We start from the raw sequence: 22,041 nt of genomic DNA, 5'->3' as shown, positions 1-22,041 counted from the left end.
CCCACCCCCCAGCCCCTGGGAGAACAAGCCGGGTGGAGGGTGGCCTGTGCCAAGAGATGGGGGGCGGTGGCGGCCACGGAAGAGGCTCCAGGAGGTGACCGCCTGGTTTCCATTAGGGAGCCCTGGTCGGCATTTCAGGCGAGACGGCAGAGCTGGGGCTGGCTATGGTAAGGTGGGGTGGGGGCGGGAGGGCAGGGGAGGGAGGGGAGCCTGCCTGCTCCCCCCTCCCCCCCCCCCGCCCCACGCGGGGATGCTCCTGTCGCCATGGTGACCTGGTGCTGGGCCTGGGGCCACCGTGACCCATCAGTCCCTCTACTCCCAGCGGCTGAGCCTGCTGCTGCTCCTCCTGCTGCTGCCCGGCCCCCCACCCACCCCAGGCATGGAGGACGCCGCCTTCCCCCACCTGGGGGAGAGCTCGCAGCCCCCGCCCCGGGCCTGCCCCCCGCGCTGCTCCTGCCCCCGGGCAGACACAGTGGACTGCAATGGCCTGGACCTTCAGGTGTTCCCGGACAACATCACCCGGGCAGCTCAGCACCTCTCCCTGCAGGTGGGGCCCCCGGGGGCCGGGGTGAGCACGCCAAGTGCCGGGTTTCGGGGTGATAGGGTGATGGGGGCGTTGGGCGTGCAGGTCTTGGCAGCGATGGAAGCTGGCCTGGGTGAGAGCATCGGGGTCTGGGCATTGGAGGCGAGGGCAGGTGGGGGGGGGACAGACACTGGAACTTTTAGGAGGGGCTGAGCATTTGGCGGTGTTACAAGGTCAATGTCTTGGCAGTTACAGGTTTGGGGGGGGGTCAGAGTGATGGAGCATGTGGGTCAGGTGTGGGGGTGATGGAATATCAGACATCTTTTTGGTTTATAGGGTTGTTTGGGGTCAGGGTGATGGGTGTCAGGGGTCAATTATGGGGGCAGATGGGGTGCCGGGGGGTCAACATCTTGGCGATCACAGGGTTGTTTGTGGTGACGGGGTTGTTTTGGTTGCAGGGTAATGGGGCTTTGGGGATCAAGTGTGGGGGTGAGGGGTGTCAAGGCTTACTTGCTTAAGGCGATGGGGAGCTGGGAATCGGGGCTCCGGCCACTTGCGGAGGGCTCAGGGGTGTGAATCCTCCCCCCCCCCCAGAACAACCAGCTCCAGGAGCTCCCCTACAATGAGCTGTCACGCCTCAGCAGCCTCCGGACCCTCAACCTCCACAACAATCTCATCTCTTCCGAGGGTGAGGGGTGAGGGGACCTCGGGAGGCGGCCCCTTCCCTCCCCTGCTGGGTCTGTGGGTAGTTCTGCGGTAGTTCCCAGAACTGCCCTTTGCTGAGCAGGATGGAAACTCAGGCTGTGGCTTTGGAGGACGGGTGGGGAGGTGTGTGGGAGGGTGCCTGGAGGAGCCCCTGCCAGTCGCCAGCCAAGAGCCCTGGGGCAGCTGGGAGCACAGACTCCCCCACTGCCCCCTCCCTGGGCCCCGGGGCCGCGGGGGGGGTCCCCTCACTGCCCATCCCGCTCCCAGGCCTGCCCGATGAGGCCTTTGAGTCCCTCACGCAGCTGCAGCACATTTACGTGGCCCACAACAAGGTGAGCACCCCCACCTGACCCCTGCCCCGGCCCTGAGGCCTGGCCCGCAGGGACATACAGCAGGGCGCGGAGGGCACGGCGGGGGTGGGGTGGAGGGCAGGGCTCCCTGACCAAGCATGGCCGCGTCCCCACAGCTCTCGGTGGCCCCCCAGTTTCTGCCCCGCTCCCTCCGAGTTGCGGATCTGGCTGCCAACCAAGTGACGGAGATCTTCCCGCTTACCTTTGGGGAGAAGCCCGCGCTCAGGTAGCCCCTGGCCCAGCCCGGACCTCTCCGACCTCAGATATGCCTGGGGTCACTCCCTACCCCAGGAGGCCTGAGGGGATCATGAGCCTGCCCTTGAGGGTCTGCAGGGGCAGAGTCCTACCCTGGGAGGGAGGTGCGGGGCGGGGGGGGGGGGGTGGATCTGAGGCAGGACACCTTGGATGCCGTCTGGAGAACCGCGACGCCAGGCGGAGACAGTGCGCGGACGCGTGCGCATCCTCACACTGGAGGCCGCGCTGGGGTGCAGGGGGCGGGGGCGGGGGCCGGTGGGAGGGCCGGGGGCAGGCTGGTGGCCGGAGCCTGGCTCCCCTCAGGTCCGTGTACCTCCACAACAACCAGCTGAGCAACGCCGGCCTGCCCCCTGACGCCTTCCACGGCTCTGAAGCCGTGGTCATCCTCAGCCTCTCCAGCAACCGGCTCAGCTACTTGCCGCCCAGTCTGCCACCCTCGCTGGAGCGGCTCCACCTGCAGGTGCCCCTCCTCCACCCTGCCAGCCCCCTGCCCGCCCCCTTTCCCTCTCTCCTGGGGGAGTCCCCCCCCCCCTCCCGAGAATGCCAGTAGTCACAAGTATCTTCGAGTCTTGCCCACTGGCGCGGGTCACTCGCGCCCGCGCTCTCGGACCCACGTTGCCAAAGCTAGCTCTCTGCTACTCCCTTACTCAGGAGCCTTCCATAGCTCCCTGCTGCTGTCTGTCCCCCGACCCCTGGTCTCACTGTCTCCTCCTTTCCCAGAACAACCTCATCTCCAAGGTGCCCCGAGGGGCACTGAGCCGCCAGACACACCTGCGGGAGCTCTACCTCCAGCACAACCAGCTGACGGACAGCGGCCTGGATGCCACCACCTTCAGGTGGGGCCTGAGACAGGGGAGGACACAGGTGCAGCCTCGTGCTGGCAGGAGGGGTTGAAGGTTCGGAGTCCAAGCCCCACCCCCCGCAACCCTCCAGCCCCCTCCGGGGTATGACCCCCAAACCGAGGCCTCATTTGCTGAGCACCTGCTGTGCACCAGGCTCATCGGAGCACCTAGCAGCCACCCTTTTGCTCCCAGCTCCTCTGTGCCTGGGTTCTATTATCCAAACGTCATCACCGCCGCATGCAGACTTGCACCCAGAACTCTGTCCTGGTCACCTCCACATCCAGCCCCGGGGCCGGACTCTGCCCTGATCTCAGCAGGTGCCCCTCCCACCCAGATCTCGCGACTCGCCCACCCCCAAGTTGGGGTCTCCGGCTTCTATCGCGGGAGCACTCCTCAACCCTCACCTCCAAGGTTCACCTGTCCCCCCCACCCCACCCCCCCCACCTCCCCCGCTCAGCACCCAGCCCCACGCCAGCCCTCTCTCCCACCAGCAAGCTGCACCACCTCGAGTACCTGGACCTGTCCCACAACCGGCTAGCCTCGGTGCCCGCGGGCCTGCCCCGCACCCTGGCCGTGCTGCACCTGGGCCGCAACCGCATCCGCAGGGTGGAGGCGGCCCGGCTGCGCGGGGCGCGGGGCCTGCGCTACCTCCTGCTGCAGCACAACCAGCTGGGGGCGACGGGGCTGCCCGCAGGGGCGCTGCGGCCGCTGCGGGGCCTGCACACGCTGCATCTCTATGGCAACGGGCTGGACCGCGTGCCCCTGGCGCTGCCCCGCCGCCTGCGGGCCCTGGTGCTGCCCCACAACCACGTGACCACGCTGGGCGCCCGGGACCTGGCTGGCACACCGGGCCTGGCCGAACTCAACCTGGCCTACAACCGCCTGGTCAGCGCCCGCGTGCACCGCCGGGCCTTCCGCCCGCTGCGTGCCCTGCGCAGCCTTGACCTGGCCGGCAACCTGCTGACCCGGCTGCCCGGCGGCCTGCCCGGCGGCCTGCACACCCTGCGGCTGCAGCGCAACCAGCTGCGGGCCCTCGAGCCGGAGCCGCTGGCCGGCCTGGACCAACTGCGGGAGCTCAGCCTGGCGCACAACCGGCTCCGGGTCGGAGACATCGGGCCCGGCACCTGGCACGAACTCCAGGCCCTCCAGGTCAGGCGCCGGCCGGTCAGCCACACTGCCCCCACCGCCCCTCCGTCCCCTCCATCCCCTCCATCCCCACGCCTTGCAGCGTCTTCCCACAAGGCCCCGAGATGCCTCAAAGAGAGCCCGGCAGACGGACCCGGGGTGGGTGAGGCAGAGCCGGCCTCCGGGCCTTGGGCCCTGCCGTCCCTGCCACCTGGTCCTCGGCAACCAGCCCCTCCGCCTCCCCGGGGAACACGGCGCCCTGGTTCCTCCTGAACGCGGCTGCTTCCACAGAGTTTAGAGCATCTGGGGGTGCAGGCGCTGTCCTAGGCGCTGGAGAGGTGGGCACAGAGCGACACAGCTCCGGGCCCGTGGCACCGATGCACTAGTTAGGGAGAAAGCGGTTGGTCAGTAGACGGTGTCGGGAGGGTGCCCGGTGAGGAAGTGCCACCCTCGCGAACGACTGCTTCGATCTCTCCCGCAGCAGGCAGGTCCCCATCTGGGACCCCAGCACCTAGAGCCCAGCCTGCCCCAGACGGAACTCACTGTACCTCTGTCGGGGCTGGAGGGAATTTGGCAACGCGGAGGGGGTTGAGGGGAGGAGGCCCAGGCTGGTGTGGAGTGCCCGGGCAGAGAGGTTTGGGGCTCAAGGCCCGGGGCCGCCGTGGCATCATCTCTGCCCAGGTGCTGGACCTCAGCCACAACGAGCTGTCCTTTGTGCCCCCTGACCTGCCTGAGGCCCTGGAGGAGCTGCACCTGCAGGGCAACCGCATCAGCCACGTGGGTCCTGAAGCCTTCCTCAGCACTCCCCGCCTGCGCGCCCTCTTTCTCAGGTGCCCCGGAGGCGGCTGGGGAGAGCAGGTCCTGGGGGCAGGGGGCCCTGAAGGGCTGTGGTGGGCTCCAGCAGGCCTGGGTGGGCCAGGACGGTTGTGCCCACCCCCCCCCTTCCTTTGCACCCACCCTCACGCCTGCATCTTGGTTACAGGGCAAACAGGCTTCACATGACCAGCATCGCACCGGACGCCTTCCTGGGCCTCCTGCACCTGAGTGTGGTGGATACAGCGGGCAACCCCGAGCAGGTCCTGATCCGGCTGCCACCCACAACTCCACGTCAGCCACGGGCAGGGAGCCCCCGAGCCCGGAGGGGTCCAGCAGTGTAGCCCAGACCCCTGGGGCTCCACTGGGTCACGGACCGAGGAGACGGTGCCTATCCGGGGCCTCAACCAGGCTCTCCCAGGCCTCAAGGGCCTGGCCAGGAAGCTGGGGACAGGGGCGCTGCGTCCACACACAGGGAGCCCCGGGAGAGACTCAAGCACGCAGCTCGCACGCCAGGCACGCAGACCACACCAGCCCTGCCGGACGCGGTCCCCACTCCCCGCACAAGTGGAGGCGGCAACAATAAAGCCTAATAACCCTGTCAAGTGCTCACCACCTGCCAGATGCCCTTCACCTTGCAGGAGGGGCTCTCACCATCCCAGCATCCAACGGAGGAAACTGACGCTGTGGGATGCTAAGAGGGTCAGGCAACCTGGTCCAAGTCCCGGGGCCAGTGAGCGGCCGGGCTGGATTTCGAGGGGTCAGCAAGAACCACCACGTGACAGCTGACCATACGTATACACCTGAACATACCCAAGGCCACCAGCTACAGAAACACACGGCACGGCAGACGCCCTCAAGCAGGCCACAGCCCTCACACATGTCCCCGGAGCAAGTGTGTGAATCGAACACATCCTTCACGGGCACTCTCCCCCCACGGCCTGCCCCTCTTATGGGCACCTTGCCATCAACCCCCGGGGGACTGTGGGAGAGACCCAGCTGGCCACGGGGCGGGGGCAAGAAACATCAACAGGACAGAGTGAGCCAGGCGTGGCCCTGGCTGTTTATTCCCTGTGTCAGCCCTGGGGAGCCAGCTGGGCTCTGGCTGACCTCAGTGGCTTCTTTGGGGTGTGGGTGGGCTTCAGGGTTAAGGCTGGGGAGGGATAGGAAGTAAAGTGCTTGCAGGGGCCCTCGGGGCTTGGTCCTAGCTGCCCCCCCCCCACCTCTGGGGCAGGCCGGGGGCCGGACACCCCAGGCTGTGCAAACGGGACTCTCCAGGGCCCACCCAGCCAGGCCGGGGCAAGGGGCACAGGCTGGCTGGTGGTGCCATCCTCAGGGCCCCCCGCCAGGAAGAACCCAGCGGAGGACACGTCCATCTGGAGCTGACGGTCTGCTGATTGTCTGCTTGTCTGGCCTCCGGCTGTGGCCTGGTCAGCTCCTCCCGGTGCCAGGGCCTTGGGCACTCTCCAGGGGCCGCCCATCCGGCCGACCCCTCACCTGCGGAGCCGCTGCAGCTAAGGGGGAGGCCACCAGGGTCAGGGAGGGGATACTCATGGCCACAGCCGTGCCCCACACCCCCCGGCCTGGCCGCTCACCTCACTCTCCACCAGGTTCCGCCTGTAGAGTGCCTCCTTTGCAGCCTCCTGGGGGCCGAGAGGCGGTCAGCGGGCAGCCGCGGGCAGCCCCGGCCCCCCAGCGCCCACCCGGCCCTCGCCTGGCTCACCCTGCTGCCGTCGTTGCCCAGGCGCCGGGCCGCCTCTGTGTAGAACTGCAGCTGACGCTCCAGCTGGGCCGCGTACTCTGAGGGTGGGGAGGGGTGAGGATGGGGGGGCTGCTGCCCTGCCCTCCCCCCCCCCACGCGCCCATCCCCGAGACCCTACCCCTCCGGATGCCCGGGCCCCCCTGCTCCAGCTGTGCCCTCTGCCACTGGCTGCGTTGCATGATGTCCTGGTACTGCTGGGCCACCTCCGGGGGCACCGGCCGCCGCGCCTGCCTCAGGGCCAGGATCTGGGGGGTGCAGAGTTGGGGACTATGATGGCCCTGCCCGGGGCCTACCGAACCCCCAATCCTGCCCCAGCCAGCCTGTCAAAGCAGGCACCCACCTTCCGCTCCAGACGCTCTTGATCAAAGGCCAGCACGCTGAGGCTGTGCAGGGGCCGGGCCGATCTGTGGAGTTGGGGAGGGATGAAGGGCCGCAAGGACCCCCCAAGCCTGACCTCGTTAATTCTCACAGACGCACTGGGCGCTGGGGAACGGCAGGAGATAAGCTAGGCCCACCCTGGTGTTGCAGAGCCCACGACCTAGTGGGGCCGAGGGCTCTACACTCAGGCAACTGCCGTGCCCGGTGGTCAGGGAAGGTTTTCCAGGGAAGAACGCAGCCAAGCTGGGAGCCAGAGGAGTCAGAGCCGGGCAGGGGAGTGGGGAGCAAGTGCTGGGTAGGGGGGCTCACGGCATCATCAGAAGACAGAAAAGCCCAGAGGCCAGTGAAAACGAGGTGTAGATAACCATGAAGGAACAGGAGGAAGTGGGGTGGGGCGAGACTACTGGATATATTGATAATGGTCCAATCACAAAAGATCCTAAAAATCAGGCTGAGAAGTGTCAGGACGTTTCAGGAGACGGGGAGCCAGGAGACGTTTTGCAGCAGGGAAGGGATGCACTACAATTCGTGCCTGATGGGAAACTGTCCAGGAGGAGCTGAAACAGGAAGAAGGGACTTCTCTCCAGCATGGCTTGACCCAGCCACCTACCTGTTCCCTGGCTCCCTCGAAGGGGTGGGTACGGGAGGGGCCTTCCCTTTGGGCCCAGCAACCTGCTTCAGTGGACAGAACCAGTCTTGTGATTCCCGGCCCGCTTGAACCAAGCCTCCCTCCCTGGGGTTGCTGATGGGCAGGAGTCTCACTGTGGGTGCGGCTGCTGGCACGGGGTCAATGACCAGCCACCTCTCAGTTGTGGTCTCCAACTGCTGGGCGGTCAGTGGCTCCCGAATCCGGACCATCACCTCCAGCCGCCCCCCGGTGGGCCTGCGACCATCCAGGACCTGGGTGGAAATGAGGGGAGGCTACTGAGAAGCAGGCAGTGGCTGGAGGCCCAGGGCCGGGATCAGAGAGAACCAGGGTAATTTCCAAAATCTGAGCCCCTAGATAGATAGAGCTGAGACGCCAATTGGTCAAAATGGAGCAGGGTGCTGGGAATATTTAGGGCTGGGTAGTATGGAGGTCTGGGATCCCTGGGGGAGAAGCTGGGTCAGTAGAAGAGACCCCTAGGAGGCCCAGGTCCTGTAGGGAGCTTTTGAATAACGTTAACAAGTGACACAGCCACACCAGAGCCTGTGGGCAAATGTCCACATCTCACCTCAAGGATCTCCCGGACCTCACACGCGGTCTCCAGGGCGTCCAGCTTCAGCTGGGCTGTGCCCAGCACCCGGTCGGTCTTGAACAGCCCCCTGTGTGCGTGAGGGGGACAGGACGGTTGGCCCAGGGCAGCTCCCCCTCCCCCAGAGTCCGCCCAGCACCTGCACCCCCAGCTCACCCCTTGTGGACCACTTCAAATTTGATGCCTTTGGTCTGGATGGCCCTTCGGAAGCCGCGGTGGCTGCGGTTGATGCAGAGTTTGAACTGCTCCTTGAACTCTACTCAGGGAATGAGGACAGGCCCAGGAGGAAAGAGGGAGGGGTCAGGCTATGGTTTCAGGTTCTCTCTGCATGGGGCTGGGGTGCCTCCCAGCAGCCACGGCCTCCTCCCCCTCCTCCTCGGCTCACCGGGGGAGTCTGTGTTCTTAATCACACTGGTCTTGTCTTTCTGAGCTTCTTCCTAGAGCCAAATCAAATAGGAGGCAGGAAGGCTCAGGGGCTGGGGCCTGCCCTTGGACCCCTGCCGACCCACTCCCGCGGATGAGGCTTGAGCCCATCTTTCCTCTCCTGGGCTCTCTACATACCACGTTGGGATAGGGGAAGTCAAACCGAACAAAGACATCCAGGTCGCTGGGAGACAACCCTGTGGGCAGACAACGGTCAGAGCCGGGCAGTGAGGCAGTCCCGCAGCCCTGACCCCTGCCTGGCGCCCCTCACCTGGGGGCGTGGGCAAGTTGATGCCCTTCACGATGAACAGGAGCATGTCGTTGCTGCTGAGGTCAGGGAAGATCCTTCCGGGAGGGCAGGTGGGGAGACAGAGGCACGTCAGCCCCAACGCCTGCCCGCCTTCTTTTCCCTTTGTGGATCCAGGGAACACACCCCATGCTGGCCTTTGTAGCTATATGGGCTCCTGGGCTCCAGTTTTAGGATCTGGACAGACTGGAATTCTTTGTCCAGATCTGCCAATGGCTTATTTTCGAGACTTTTCTTCAGTCTGGGACCCACTCTGCGCCAGCCAGTGGCTTCACTGCTGGGGGACCTTCCCTTCATTTAACGATACTTCTGGGGGGCGCTTGGGTGGCTCAGTCGGTCAAGAGTCCGATTTCAGGTCATGATCTCAGGGTTCGTGGGTTCGAGCCCCACGTCAGGCTCGGTGCTGATAGCTCAGAGCCTGGAGCCGGCTTCAGATTCTGTGTCTCCCTCGCTCTCTGCCCCTCCCCCGCTCGCACCCTGTCCCTCTCTCTCTCTCTCTTTCAAAAATAAATAAACATCTTAACAAATTTAAAAGAGCAATATTTCTGCAGCCCCTACTATGTGCCTGCTGGTGTCCTCACTGATGGGGATATAGTGAGACAGACCCCATCCCTGTGCTCATGGAGCCCAAGCTAGCTGAGTGAAGAGAAGACCAATGCATATATAAACAGAGAAAACAAAGCAATTCTGCAGAAAATTAAAATAGGGGAAGAGAGTGGAGCATGCTCAGGATGGGCTGTTGTAGACGGGAGTGGTCAAAGAGGGCCTCTCAAGGGAGGCGACATCATAGGTGATTCCGGATGCCAAGAAGGCGCTACTACACGGAGACCTGGGGAAGAGGGTCTGTGCAGAGGAAAGAGCCAGTGCAAAGGCCCTGAGGATGAACATGCTTGGTTTGTCTGAGGGACCAAAAACAGGCCTGTGTGGCAGGAGGCAAGCAACGTGGGGACAGTGGGTGGGGACGAGGTGATGGGGAGCCAGGCTGTGCAGATGCGGGAGAGCCAAGGTAAGGGGTGTGGGGTATCCTAGGTTGTTGCAGTGGCTGTGCCTAACCTCATCTGTAAGTGGGGGAAATGATCCCAATTCCCCACGGTGTGGGAAGGCTTAAAAGGAGCAGGACCAACAATAACCACGCTGAGGGCTCGCCCGGGCCTTGGGACAAGGCACAACTCTGCACTCACTCGGTCTTTCCCATTTCTCAATGTGTCACTGGCAACTCCCCAACACCGTCTTTCACTTGCACCTCATGCCTGCCTCAGGACCCTTGCATATACTGTGCTTTCACCGTGCAACCAAACTCTCCCCCAGAGGCAAGTCCTCTGCTGGCTTCTGGGGAGTGCAAGCCCCTCTCCAAAGGGGCATCTGGGCCAAGGGGCATCAGGGCCTTACTTGATGACGCTGAAGGTTCTCTGCTCAAAGCGGGCAGTGGGCGTGGGGAGACCTCGGGCGAATGCCTGCTTCAGAATCTCCATGCTCCGCTTACAGTCCTCTGCCAATTTCTCAAATCTGCCAGCAAGAGAGCCCTGTTCAGGTCCCTGGTCCCAGGGATGGGATGGGGGTACAGACGTCTGGCAGAGGCAGGGACAGGGGTACTCACTTGCTGGTTTCGGCAATGTTGCCCAGGTGGGTGAACTGGTTAGAGTGGTTCAGGCACATCTGAAGAGCAGAAGGCAGTGAGGGGAGGGGTGGGGGGCCACGACCCTGAGGCCTGCTGATCTGGGCCAGGGGCCCACCTCACCTCATGCTGCTGCCTTATGAGCTTGGTGAGTTCACCGTAGCGCCGGGCAGACTCCTGAGACAGACCTGGGCCAGGCCGCTGGACCAGAGAGAAGTCGTCTTTGTTGACGGGAGCGGGTGGCACCTAGAGAAGACAAGCCTCATGGGGAGGGGCCTGCTGGTTAGCAACAAACAGACCCGCGCATGGAAATGTCACCCCTTCTTGGAGAGGCCTTCCTGGACCACTGCTTTGCCCAGCCCTGGTCTTTCTTCTTCCCCGAGGAGAAAAGGGGTGTTCAGAGAGAAGTGGATGGTTCCTCCCAAAGTGGCACACAGCCCAGGTACTACATGCCCCAGCATCCCTTGCAGCCGGGCACAGCCATGGGATTCAGCTGCGGCCAGTGGAAGGTGAGAAGTGATGGCATTCCATGTCACTTGCTTTAAATGGAACTGCTTGCCTTGCCCTTTCTTTCTCTCACTGCTTCCCATGGACTGAAGGCAGGAAGGGCATCAGTCCACTCTGAGCACGTGGACAAAGACGACCTTCCAAGGTATGACAGAGCAACAAGATGGAAGGAACCTGGGCCCTGGAGGGCTCTGTCTTTTCCAGAGCCCAGACTGCCCCGAGTATTACATGCGAGAAATATATCTGTCTTCTTTCAGCCACTGAGTCGGGGGGGTACTTATCCGTTACAGAAGCTTAACCTGGATCCTGACTAATATACTCCAAGTTACGTGGCTGCTAAGTGGCCACAGCCCAACAGGTGGGTGCCTGGGGAGGTCCAGCAGGCCTAGAGGGTTCACCTTGGCGATATCCACAGGCAGCCCATTGCGTGAGGCCTCCAGCATGGGCTCCAGCCCCTTGGCCTGGCGCAGGTGCATTTTGGCACCCTCCACATCATTCTTCTGCTTGGCTCTCAGTGCGGCCTGTAGGAGCTGCTTCTTGCGGCCCTCCAGGAAGGCCAGTTGCTGCTGGGCTGTGGGTACAGGGGTGTCTGTGGATGCGGCCTGGCCCACAGCCAAGCAACAGGCAGCCCAGGAAGGGAGGGCATACCTACCTCTGGCGGATGTGCCCTTGGGGGCTGTTTTGGCTGCTGGGGTGGAGCCTGATTGGGGTGCCCTTGAGGGTGGGGCCTTGGGCTGGGCCGTGGGGGCCGGAGGGCTGGTGGGCTGCTGACAGACAGGGAGGGAATCAGAGCTCTCCCAGCGCTCACAATGGTTCCACTCCCCAAGGGGCCGGGGCCCGAAACTGACAATGGTGACTGTCTTAGTTTCTGTTTCCTCAGCAACGAATGCCCCATATAGTCTCATTCTCGCTGAATCTTCGCAGAGACAAAGACAGCCCCTGTACCCACTTTGCAGATGAGGAGGCAGGATCAGAGAGCAAAATGGCTTGCCCACGGCTGCACAGCCAGGAAGTGGCCAGGCCGGGAGGGAGGCCAGCTCTTCCCAGGCTCTGTCAGGGCTTTGCTGCCACTCCCGTCTCACCCCAAGACCCCAGCCCCTCCCACCTTCTTAGGTTCCTCATCCTCTTCATCCTCTGCGCCTTCATCCTGGTTAGCCAGCTTCATGGCGGTCTCCAAGACCCCCACCAGGCTCTGCTGGGTGGGCTCGGTGGCCTCCAGGCCCTGGATGGGGGGAAAGCCTGGGCGGCCAGTCAGGGCCCAGTCAGGAGGGAGGGACCCATGCCGCGGTGGCGGAGACGTGGGTTCCTCCCCTTCCTAAGGAGCCTCGGGGCTTTGGATGTACTTTGAATCCAGGAAGGAGCTGCTGCTGGTTCTGTGTAGATGCCATATTATTCCAACCTAATCTCCTGCTGCCTCTCACCTGACCCCGGGCCTTGACCAGACGCCAACGGGCAAGCAGGGGGTGAGGCGGGCTACCAGGCACAAGAGGCGGTCACAGGCCTGGAGGGATTCCCAGGGGACCAAGGTGTTGAGGAATAATTGCTCTCCCGGGGGTGCGCGGGCAGCTCTGAGAACCCAGAGGAGGCCCCCAACCCACTGCGAGGCTGCTGGAAGGCTGAGTAGAGTGTAAGGCCGAGAACTGATGCGAAAGGAGGAGTCGAACACAGAAGAAATGGAGGAAATCAGACAGACGATGGTGGGCCGGTGAACAGGCTCTCCAAGTAAAACCCCCTGATTTTTAGCGTCTGCCGATTTCCGTGGTATAAACACTCCTCTTGGGACCCAACTGTAAGCTACCAATTATCTAACAAGTTTGCAGAATTCCCGAACACGGAGCACACAGCTCCCTGGGCCTGTGCGGTCAGGAGGAACAGCACCTACGGAGGCTCAGAGGCCGGGAGGGGCAGGGGTGGGGGCTGTGCCTACCTGGGGGCACCGGCAGCTCGGCCACATCTACCGTTCGGCCCGCCTTGTGGGCTCGGATGGCATCTTGGTATTGCTGTAGTGGACACGGGATTAGGGCTACCTGGGCAAGGCCCCCGGGCGCTGTCTGCCTGCCCACTGGGCCCCCACACACCTTGACGATGCGCTCATGCATGCGAGCCTTCCGCTGGTCCCCTTTGGTCTTGGCCTGGGCCGCGGCCACGTGGTATCGCTCCATCCGCTGCTCCAGTGCCTCCAGGAGAGTCCGCGGAGGTGGGGGAACCTCTGGGCCAGACGGGGGCCGAGGGGGAGCAGAGGGGCAGGGTTAAGAGTCTTGGGAGGGAGAGACTCGTCGCCCTGGCCTGCCCACCACACAGGGTTCCAAGAGCCTACCTGGCGTGGAGGGCACCGTGCTGGGAGCCGGAGGCTGCGGTGATGGCGAGGGTGGCTCTGGGGGCAGCTGGTCTGAGGGCAGAGAGGTCCAGTCCAGTGAGGGGCTTGCTCGGGGACCCCCTACCCCACGCTGGTGTGGTCTGAGGGGGTCCCCAGGTGACCAGAGAGGGTGGCAGCACCAAGTCCCGGAGGCCGGGCAGGGTGGTGGGGTCCTCACCAGGGGGAGGTGGCAGGCGGGACAGGTCCACAGGCTCCCCCCGGCTCAGGGCCTCCAAGATGGCATCGAAGCTCTGAGAGAAAGGAGACGAGGGGAAGAGGCTGCGGTTGGGGGCCAGGACCCTGTGGGGAGCCTCTGTCCATTCCTCTGCAGCATCTTGCTTAAGCCCCTTCCAATACTGACGCCCATTTCACAGGCAGGGTAAACCGGGGCTTTAAGAGATACGGAAAACTACACGTACAGAGTGACTAAGGGTCAGGAGTCAAACTGGGGTCCGTCTGACCACAGCGCTCCTGTTCTTTGCCACCACACAAAGTCGGAAGCATCGTGTCTTCTCCCACCGGTCTGGACGCACCTTGGCCACACGGAAACGTCTGGCAGCAGTGGCAGTATCTCCCTGCTGCTTGGCGTGGAGGGCGGCCAACTTATATTCGCGCTGGCGGCTCTGCAGCTGGGCCAGGAGGTCAGGGCTGCAGGGACCTGGAAGGGGGAACAGCGTACGAACCGCCTCTGTTTAACCGTCACAACGAAGCCTGTTCCTTAGGCCTGACCTACAGATGTGAGCACCGAGGCTGAGAGGCCATGCCGTCTCCCCAAGATGGTGTGGCGGGGATTCTACCCCGGGACCTGAGAAAGAGACAGAATCCGCAGCAGGCTCCAGGCTCCGAGCTGTCACCACAGAGCCCGACGTGGGGCTTGAACCCTCGAACCGTGAGGTCATAACCTGCACCAAAGTCGGACGCTTAACAGACTGAGCCACCCAGGCGGCCCTCATCTTAACTTTAAAAAGTGGCCACAGTTGTCATTCCCAGTGTCGTGCAAATACTGACATTCACAAAACAGAACTATCACATCACTCTTTAAAACTTAATGTACTTTAAGGGCGCCTGGGTGGCTCAGTCAGTTAAGTGTCCGACTTTAGCTCAGGTCATGATCTCACGGTCTGTGGGTTCGAGCCCTGCATCGGGCTCTGTGCTGACAGCTCAGAGCCTGGAGCCTGCTTTGGATTCTGTGTCTCCCTGTCTCTCTCTCTGCCCCTCCCTCACTTGTACTCTCTCTCTCTCTCTCTCTTAAAAATAAATAAACGTTAAAAAATTTTTTAACGTTTTTTAATCTAATGTACTTTAACTACCATGGTGATTTGAAACTCACCAGTATTCACTTATTTTTATTTTTTATTTTTTTGCAAGCTCTATGCCAACTGTGGGCCTCGAACTCATGACCCCGAGATCAAGAGTCACACGCTTTACCGAATGAGCTGGTGGTGCCCCTTGTTTTCTTTAATTGCGGCAAAATACACATGAAATTTACCCTCTTAACCCTTTTTAAGTGTACAATTCAGTACATCAAGTACAGTTGACCCTTGAACAATGAGGGTGTCAGGGGCACCAACACCCCCTGCCCCCGCCATGCAGTTGGAAATCTACTTTTGACTCCCCCCAAATTTGACTACTCATAGCTTGTTGTTGACCGCAGGCATCACCAATAAAGACCACCGATCGACACGTTTCGTACGTTATGCGCGTTATATGCTGTTCTTATAATAAACGAAGCTGTAAGAAATGATACCAGGAAAGCCACAAGGAAGAGAGATACAGTGCTGCACTGTGTTTATCAAAGAAACAGGGGGCCTGCTCAGTTTAAAGCTGCCTTTTCTTTATCTTTTTTTTTTCATACTGGGTGGGGGGGGGGGGAGAGAGAGTATGAGTGGGGGAGGGGCAGAGGCAGAGAGAGACACAGAATCCGAAGCAGGCTCAAGGCTCTGAGCCGTCAGCCCAGAGCCCGACGCGGGGCTCGAACTCAAAGACCGTGAGATCGTGACCTGAGCCAATGTCGGACACTCAACCGACTGAGCCACCCAGGCCCCCCTAAATTGCTTTTTTAAACAGTATGCTAGTTACAGTATTAAATGACACGTTCGATAGGTTTTCAGGAGAAGTATCATTAAATTTAAGGCAACTGGTGCAATTTTTGACCTAAAAAAACAAAGGGCTATTGCACTTAACGACCACCGGGGTCCACAAATCCTAGAAACGCCTGGCAAGCTGCATGCATCGTACTTTTTCAGACTGACAACTGCACCTACAGCTTTAAGTTCAGGTGTATTTGCCTGAAAAGGTATCCGTGGGTGGAAGCAAAAGAGCGTTGACATTTGATCGGTTTTATCTCCGATCACGGTGAGTCTCTCAGAGTTAAGAAAATGTCCTTCCGGGGGCACCTGAGTGGCTGAGTCAGTTGAGCGTCCATCTGACTCTTGATTTGGGCTCAGCTCACTATCCCAGGGTTGTGAGATCCAGGCCACACTAACAGCTTAAGATTCTCTCTTTCCCTCTGCCCCTCCCCTGCTTGTGCTCCCTCTTGGTGGGGGGGGGGGGGGGCAGCAAAAACATTCTTCCAGGTTGAATCATTGGTATTATTAGCATAGCACTGAACAAAGCCTAAATATATCAGGCTTTTTGATAAAGAATTTTCATACGCCAAGAGCACAATTTTATCGCACTGGCACCTCTTGCTGACAGGGCTGGGGCTGGGTCCGCCTTCTACCAATTAACTCCCGTTTCCCTGTTCATTGTTTCCCAACTTCCCCTTTTTCTTTTTCAAAGCACCAGGAAACCTGCTTTATACCAACAAATAGACGGGAAGACACGGGGTCCTGCTATCACCATGTTGCGGGCTTCCCTGGACCCTACCCAAGTCGTATGCCAAAACCCCATCGTGAAAAAAGCTTTGGTGATTTTGGCTGAGCATTTCGGGTGACGATTTCCAACAACCTTCCCTGAACTTTGCCAAAACAATAGCTTAGAAACCAGCCGGGCTGTGGAAAGATTTAGACCTGGTGTTTACTTTCTCAACCGGGCCAGCCCAGTTTTAAGTGTCTCTTCGTATGTTTGGGGAGCGTTTGCCCCTGGGGCAGTGCCTGTGTTGATATTCTAGAAGGGACAGAGGCGGGCACTCCTTTTGGGTAGCGGGAGGAAGGCCACCGGAGAGGGAGAGGTTGGGAAGGAAAACCTCCCGCAGGTGAGGGTTTGTTTGGTTTTTTTTAATGTTTATTTTTGAGAGACAGAGAGACAGAGACAGAGTGTGAGTGGGGGAGGGGCAGAGAGAGAGGGAGACACAGACTCCAAAGCAGGCTCCAGGCTCCGAGCTGTCAGCACAGAGCCTGACGTGGGGCTTGAACTCATAAGCCCGTAGGTAAGTTTTAGAAGACAGACATGCTGAGGGCTGGGGAATTATCCACTTATAGCTCTTACGCGTTAGCCCTCAAAAGGGACTCCGACGCATGCTGCAAGGTGACACTAAGTGAAAGAAGCTGGCACCTAAGGACAACTCGTGTGTCGTCCCACTTACGTGAAGTATCCGGGAGACGCAGACTCATAGAGCGTAGATGGCGGCTGTCAGGGGCCGGGGGAGCGGAAACGGGGAGCTAGTGTTTCGCGGGAAGAGAGTTTTTGTTTGATGAAACAGTCTTGGAAACAGAGGAGACCGGTGCACCACATGGTGAACGTGCTACTCAATTGCACACCGAAAAAGGGTTCAAAGGGCCAATGTCATGTTGTATGTATTAAACCACCACACGTACAAAAAACGGCATTCGTGAACTCCAGAGACATGAGGACCTGGGGAGGCGAGGGGCGTTAAGGATATCTGACAGTCAGTGCAGGGCCTGCACCCCCACAGAATGGCCAAGTGCTGAGTAAACCCCACGCCTGCAACATCCCATGTCAGCCCAGCCCTGCCCCCGGCCTACCTGGAGGAAGCTGGGGCTTAGCCAAGCCTATGGATGAGGCCGGGGCAGAGGAAGGCGGGCCTTCTACCGTGACCCTGGGCTCCGGGGCTGGCTGGCTCGTGGTGGAGGCCGGCTGGGAGGGTGCGGGCGTGTGGCTGGGGGTGGCTGCCGGACCCTTCCCCACTGCCACGGGTGGTGGGATGTCCCCTTCGTCGATGGCGTTACCTTTCCGGACCGAGGCCAGCAGGTTTTCAAGTGTCTGAGAGAAGGTGTGAAATGGGTTTCCGAGGAGCCTGACAGCTGGGTGCGGTGGGCCGGCGGTAGGGTGCCAGCGCCCTCCCATCACCCGCCCGCCCGCTCACCTTAAGCCCCCGGTCGTAGCGCCGCATCTTGGCTCCATCTCCAGCTTGCCTAGCGCTTTCGATCGCCCTCTGGTAGAGGGCCAGCCTCTCCTGCAAGGTGGCCTCCACCCCGGGGCTGGGGGCTGCGGCTTTGGGCTGCAGGAGGGACCGGGGCAAGGTCTGGGTGGTGACCCCACTTGGGCTCTCCCCAGGGGCTCCCCTGGGCGAGTGCCTACCACACACAAGGCATGGTGCCCCGGGGGCCAGCTGTCCCCGCCGCCTCCCCCCCCCCCCCCCAGGTAGAAATCATCATCATTGTTCCGGGTGCAGGGAACTGGGTCTCAGAGGTGCCATGTCACCTGCCCAAGGTAACATGGCTGAGGGGCAAGGGAGGGCCTTGAACCCTGTATTATGGGGAGCAGGTTGTCGGGCTATACCTGAGCCACAGGAGGCTGGGACTCCAAAGACTTCTGCTCCTCCCCAAGGACCACATTTAGTTCTGCCTGCAGGGACACACGGCCATAGGCCAGGCATGAGGGCCTGCTGCACGGGGCAATGACAGCATGGGTGGCCCCCTGCCCTGCCCTGGGTGCTCACCAGCAGGTCGTCGTCAGCCTCCACATCCTCCTCGTCGTCGGTACCTTCCTCCTCATCCGGGTCTCTCATGCACAGGCTCGCCATCTTCTCAATGGCCTCCATGGGCAGGGGACCTGGTGGCAGTGACAGGCCCCAGATGGACTGGGATCCTTCAAGAGTCCCCATGGGGCGCCTGGGTGGCTCAGTCAATTGGGCGGCCGACGTCAGCTCAGGTCATGATCTCGCGATTGGTGGGTTCAAGCCCCACGTCCGGCTCTGTGCTGTCAGCCCAGAGCCTGGAGCCTGCTTCGGATTCTGTGTCTCCCTCTCTCTCTGCCCGCACCCCCTCATGCTCTGTCTCCCTCTCTCTCTCAAAAATAAATAAACATTAAAAAAAAAAAAAAGAGTCCCCAGCCTCCTGTCCCAGTTACCCATGGCCCTAAAGAATAGGGCAGCATGCCCCCCTACTGGCCCTTCCATGGCACCCCACTGCCCTCAGGCCCACCAGGTATGATCCCGCTAATCCTGCCGGCCTCCTCTCGTGCTTATCAAGCGGGACTTCCAACCCTGGCTCTGCAGCTTTCTTACTGTGGCGCCCTGGGCAAGTCACGTGACCTCCCTGGGCCTCAGCCTTCCCACCTATTAGACGAGGGCAAGTTTCTCCCTCACACATGCATCGTGAGGACTCAAGGTAAATGAGGTTCTAGAAAAGCACGTCGTCAGCACTTTGTCATTCGAATTATTCTCATTATTTGCATTACCTACGTCCTATAAAAGTGCCTTCAACACTGACTTAGCAAGTACTGGACCACTGCCCCTAGAGGAAATACAAGGTTAGGATCCCATGAGCCTCTGGGCACAGTTTCGTCAACCGGCCGATGCATAACCTAGTTCAATGTGTGCCTCTATCTAACTATACCTTTTTAAATACATGTTGTTGGTTTGTTAACGTTGAACTCAAGGCTACTCGTGTCTGAATGAATGAAGCTTATCTGCTAGCGTATTTCCTCCATAAGGCGCATCACAAACTTCTTGCCCTTGAAGACACGAGACATCTCTAAGCGCCACGCTTTAGTGCCATTCTGAACAGCAAAACGTACCACACAAAGAGTACCCACAAAGAGTGCCAAAATGAGCAAAATGCAGCCTTACACAGACTGTGAGAAGGACCCGTGTTTACTTGAAGCCCTGAGACACGAAGGCCGACGGTCATCTTGCTCTCTCTCAGCTGGGACCGCGCAAGGTGAGCGACTCAAACTTTCTGCAGCTCTGTGCACGCCCTCCAGGAATTGCCAAACCTCCCCGACTATTGATTTTGGTGTTACCAATAAAGTTTAGCCCGTTGGTGAATTCACAAATATGAAATCCGTTAATAATGAGAATGCACTGAATTAGCTAACAAGTATAAAGGTTCCGTCTCCCCTTGGAGCTCCAGCCCCAAACCCCACTGCAGTGTTGCTGACCCTGTCGCCTCCCACGGGGCGAGGGGGGAGGGCTTTGCATGCGTTGGGCCCCCCAGCCGCACTTTCTAGCTCTTCTGCTGATCATCCTTATTGTGGGTGTCTCTTGCGGGCACCTGGCCCCAGCTCACAGGTCTCCCCCATCCTTCTGTGCTTCCCTCACCCCAACCTGATCATGGGACAGCGTGTTGGAGGAAATGTGAGACCCTGTGTGAAGTACTTTACACACACGAGAAGATGAACTACTGTGACTAAGGGCAATTATTATTCCCATTTTACAGACGGGGAAAACGAAGTCCACACAGGTGCTGGGACTCATCAGTCACACAGCCAGTAAGCAGCACGACTGGGATTTGAACCCTCACTCTGGGTCCAGAGTTGATCGCTTAACCTCTTAACCCAGGCTGCGGGTTCTAGGAGGGCAGAGACCTTCTCCGTCTCCTTTCCCCCTTCTCCCCAGGGCCCAGGGCTGAGTCCTGCCCACAGCAGGTGCTCAGAGAATGTTCAGGGGTGTGTTGAGAGTCTCACCTTTGCCTTTGAGCTTCTCCAGGACTTGGGGCTGGCCCCCCACCAAGGCCAAGAACTCGGCCTCCAGTTCCTCATCGTTAACTCCGTCCTCGGGGATCATAAGGCCGTCTGGGGAGAGGTCAACCAGCAGGCCCAGCTGAGGGAACAGTAAGGATCCAGTCAGACCTTGGAATGCACCCCACCTGTCCAGAGGCAACCAGGACAGACCCAGGTTTCCCTCAGGAAGGAAACCCAGGTCTCGGAGGGAAAGCAATTTCCCCAGGGAAGTGCCAGGAGGCTGGAATGGGTTGAGAATGCAACAGGTGTTCCAAGATGGGCCAGGCCCTCTGGCCTAGATCAACCCGGGGCAAAGGGCAGGCAGAGAGACCCTGCTCCCTGCTCCGAGCCCACACCCACAATGTGCTGCTGACTGAGTTCAGTGGGAAAGACAGGCCCTACACCCTGCCCAAAGCTAAGCCACTCGGTACACCTGGGCTTCTCCTTCCAGCATACTCAGCAGAGGGGGCCACGCAGGAAGCCTGGAGTTATCAAGAGCACATAGAAGCCCGGACAACACAGAAACTGAAAGCGGGGTTTTCATTGTGTAACAGACCTGTCTTCCTATCCCGTTCCAGCTAATGACCAATCGTGATGTGATAATATTACACTGAACTACACAAAACGGCCTTTTCTGTCGGTCAGAATGGGCAAACACCGGCTATTACGTATGGCTCCTTTCAACAGTAATAAGTTACGCTTATTGGCTCAGTCGGTTGAGTGTCTGACTTCGGCCCAGGTCATGATCCCGTGCTTTGTGGGTTCGAGTCCCACGTCGGGCTCTGTGCTGACAGCTCAGAGCCTGGAGCCTGCTTCAGATTCTGTGTCTCCTTCTCTCTATGCCCCTCCCCCACTCTGTCTCTCTGTCTCCCCAAAATAAATAAACATTAAAAAAAATAAGTTATGCTTATTGAGTGTTAGGTTCTAGCACTTTCCATAAACTATTGCAGTGAATTTTCACAACTGTGCTGTGACATAGGGACTCTTAGGGCCTCCATTTTACAGACGAGGAAACAGGTGTAAGAGCTGTGAAGCTGAGTGTCCAACATGCAGAGGCCAGCAGGGAACTCCAGGTTGGCCAGATTCTAATGCCCGGGCACTAAACTATGGCCTGAGCTCCTTCCACCAAAGCTAAGAAAAATCAAACCTTCCAGGTGCCCGGGGCAGAGGAGACGGAAGAGGGAAAAGGACGACCAGACACAGTCCCGTGGGCTCATGGCAGCCGCTCTGGATTTTGCACTTAGCCCTGGCCAAGCTGTTAATCCCTATGACCTTGGGAAGCTGTCTTCACCTCTCTGGGCCTCAGTGTCCTCATCTGTACAGTGGGGATAGAAAGTCTGACTTGGCCTGGCTGATGCGAGGTTCCATGAGTGTCCAAACCACGAGTACATTAACTATCCTTATCTCAGGTCCGAGGCCTTCCCCTCCCAAACCGGAGAGGCTTCGGCAACAGGTGGCTCTGAGCCCAGGGCGGGGCGCCAAGAGCTGAGGAGCTGGGGAGCCGGGGCCACTAGGCCCCACTTTGGGGGCAGAACCTCATCTGGAAGGCGGGGACCGGGGCTCACCTGGGGGTGGTGATCGGTTCCCCTGGTGGGTGGGGCCCTCCTCTGAACCTGTGATAGGGGTGAGAACGGTTCTCTAGGCGGGGCCGTGGGGTATAGACTCACCTGGCGGGCGGCGGCGGCACCTCGGCCGGGGGGCCCCGGGGGTCCCTTCCTCTTGTGCATCTTCCAGGCAGGATGCCCAGACCACTGGCCACCTCGCCTGGCCTTGCCCTGCCTCCTCCCCTGGGGCCTATCGCCGCGCACGCGCACTTCCTGAGCCCCGCGCCCCTGGTTGGCGCCCCGCGACCGCTGACCCCGCGCCCTCGACCCCGGGGGTGGCCGCCCCACTTCCGCCTCGGCCTCGGCGCCGCGGCACCGGAGCGCGGCCACTGGACTTGCTGGGCCCGCCGCACTGAAACTACAACTCCCGGCAGGCAGTGCGCGGGCACGCGTGC

The 22,041-nt window shown here is 60.4% G+C and overlaps 2 protein-coding genes across 10 annotated transcripts; one reads left to right on the top strand and one right to left on the bottom strand.

Annotated features, from left to right (window-relative positions):
• On the top strand, positions 1 to 5,710 carry PODNL1 (podocan like 1). Of its 5 annotated transcripts, none has more exons than XM_042978351.1 (10): positions 1 to 167; positions 323 to 547; positions 1,118 to 1,211; positions 1,496 to 1,560; positions 1,695 to 1,804; positions 2,137 to 2,293; positions 2,554 to 2,669; positions 3,167 to 3,824; positions 4,482 to 4,658; positions 4,783 to 5,710. In XM_042978351.1, the coding sequence occupies exons 1-10, from the start codon at positions 165 to 167 to the stop codon at positions 5,197 to 5,199; spliced, it is 2,022 nt and encodes a 673-aa protein (XP_042834285.1). In that variant the 5' UTR covers positions 1 to 164; the 3' UTR covers positions 5,200 to 5,710. The 5 variants fall into 5 exon arrangements, with proteins under 5 accessions (XP_042834285.1, XP_042834289.1, XP_042834286.1 ...); XM_042978355.1 differs by having other exon boundaries at positions 4,482 to 4,630; positions 4,783 to 5,031; XM_042978352.1 differs by lacking the exon at positions 1,496 to 1,560 and having other exon boundaries at positions 2,162 to 2,293.
• Positions 5,649 to 21,985, bottom strand: CC2D1A (coiled-coil and C2 domain containing 1A). 5 transcript variants are annotated; one of them, XM_042978346.1, is made up of 29 exons: positions 21,710 to 21,985; positions 20,007 to 20,142; positions 18,040 to 18,152; positions 17,880 to 17,945; positions 17,464 to 17,601; positions 17,123 to 17,360; positions 13,730 to 13,854; positions 13,375 to 13,447; positions 13,158 to 13,229; positions 12,919 to 13,049; positions 12,768 to 12,840; positions 11,946 to 12,079; positions 11,493 to 11,607; positions 11,239 to 11,411; positions 10,457 to 10,579; positions 10,316 to 10,374; positions 10,108 to 10,224; positions 8,683 to 8,756; positions 8,550 to 8,608; positions 8,374 to 8,425; positions 8,145 to 8,244; positions 7,968 to 8,058; positions 7,516 to 7,653; positions 7,364 to 7,428; positions 6,716 to 6,779; positions 6,494 to 6,620; positions 6,337 to 6,413; positions 6,209 to 6,256; positions 5,649 to 6,127 (listed from the first exon to the last, which is right to left on the bottom strand). In XM_042978346.1, exons 1-29 carry the CDS (start codon positions 21,767 to 21,769, stop codon positions 6,107 to 6,109), a joined length of 2,862 nt encoding a protein of 953 aa, XP_042834280.1. In that variant the 5' UTR covers positions 21,770 to 21,985; the 3' UTR covers positions 5,649 to 6,106. The 5 variants fall into 5 exon arrangements, with proteins under 5 accessions (XP_042834280.1, XP_042834283.1, XP_042834282.1 ...); XM_042978349.1 differs by having other exon boundaries at positions 7,364 to 7,425; XM_042978348.1 differs by having other exon boundaries at positions 11,493 to 11,604.
• Between the last annotated feature and the right edge of the window lie 56 nt (positions 21,986 to 22,041).

The sequence above is a fragment of the Panthera tigris genome, chromosome A2 (genome assembly GCF_018350195.1).
Source record: "Panthera tigris isolate Pti1 chromosome A2, P.tigris_Pti1_mat1.1, whole genome shotgun sequence".
Taxonomy (NCBI): domain Eukaryota; kingdom Metazoa; phylum Chordata; class Mammalia; order Carnivora; family Felidae; genus Panthera; species Panthera tigris.
Note: the sequence above shows the minus strand (reverse complement) of the source record. Positions and strands in the feature narration are given on the sequence as shown.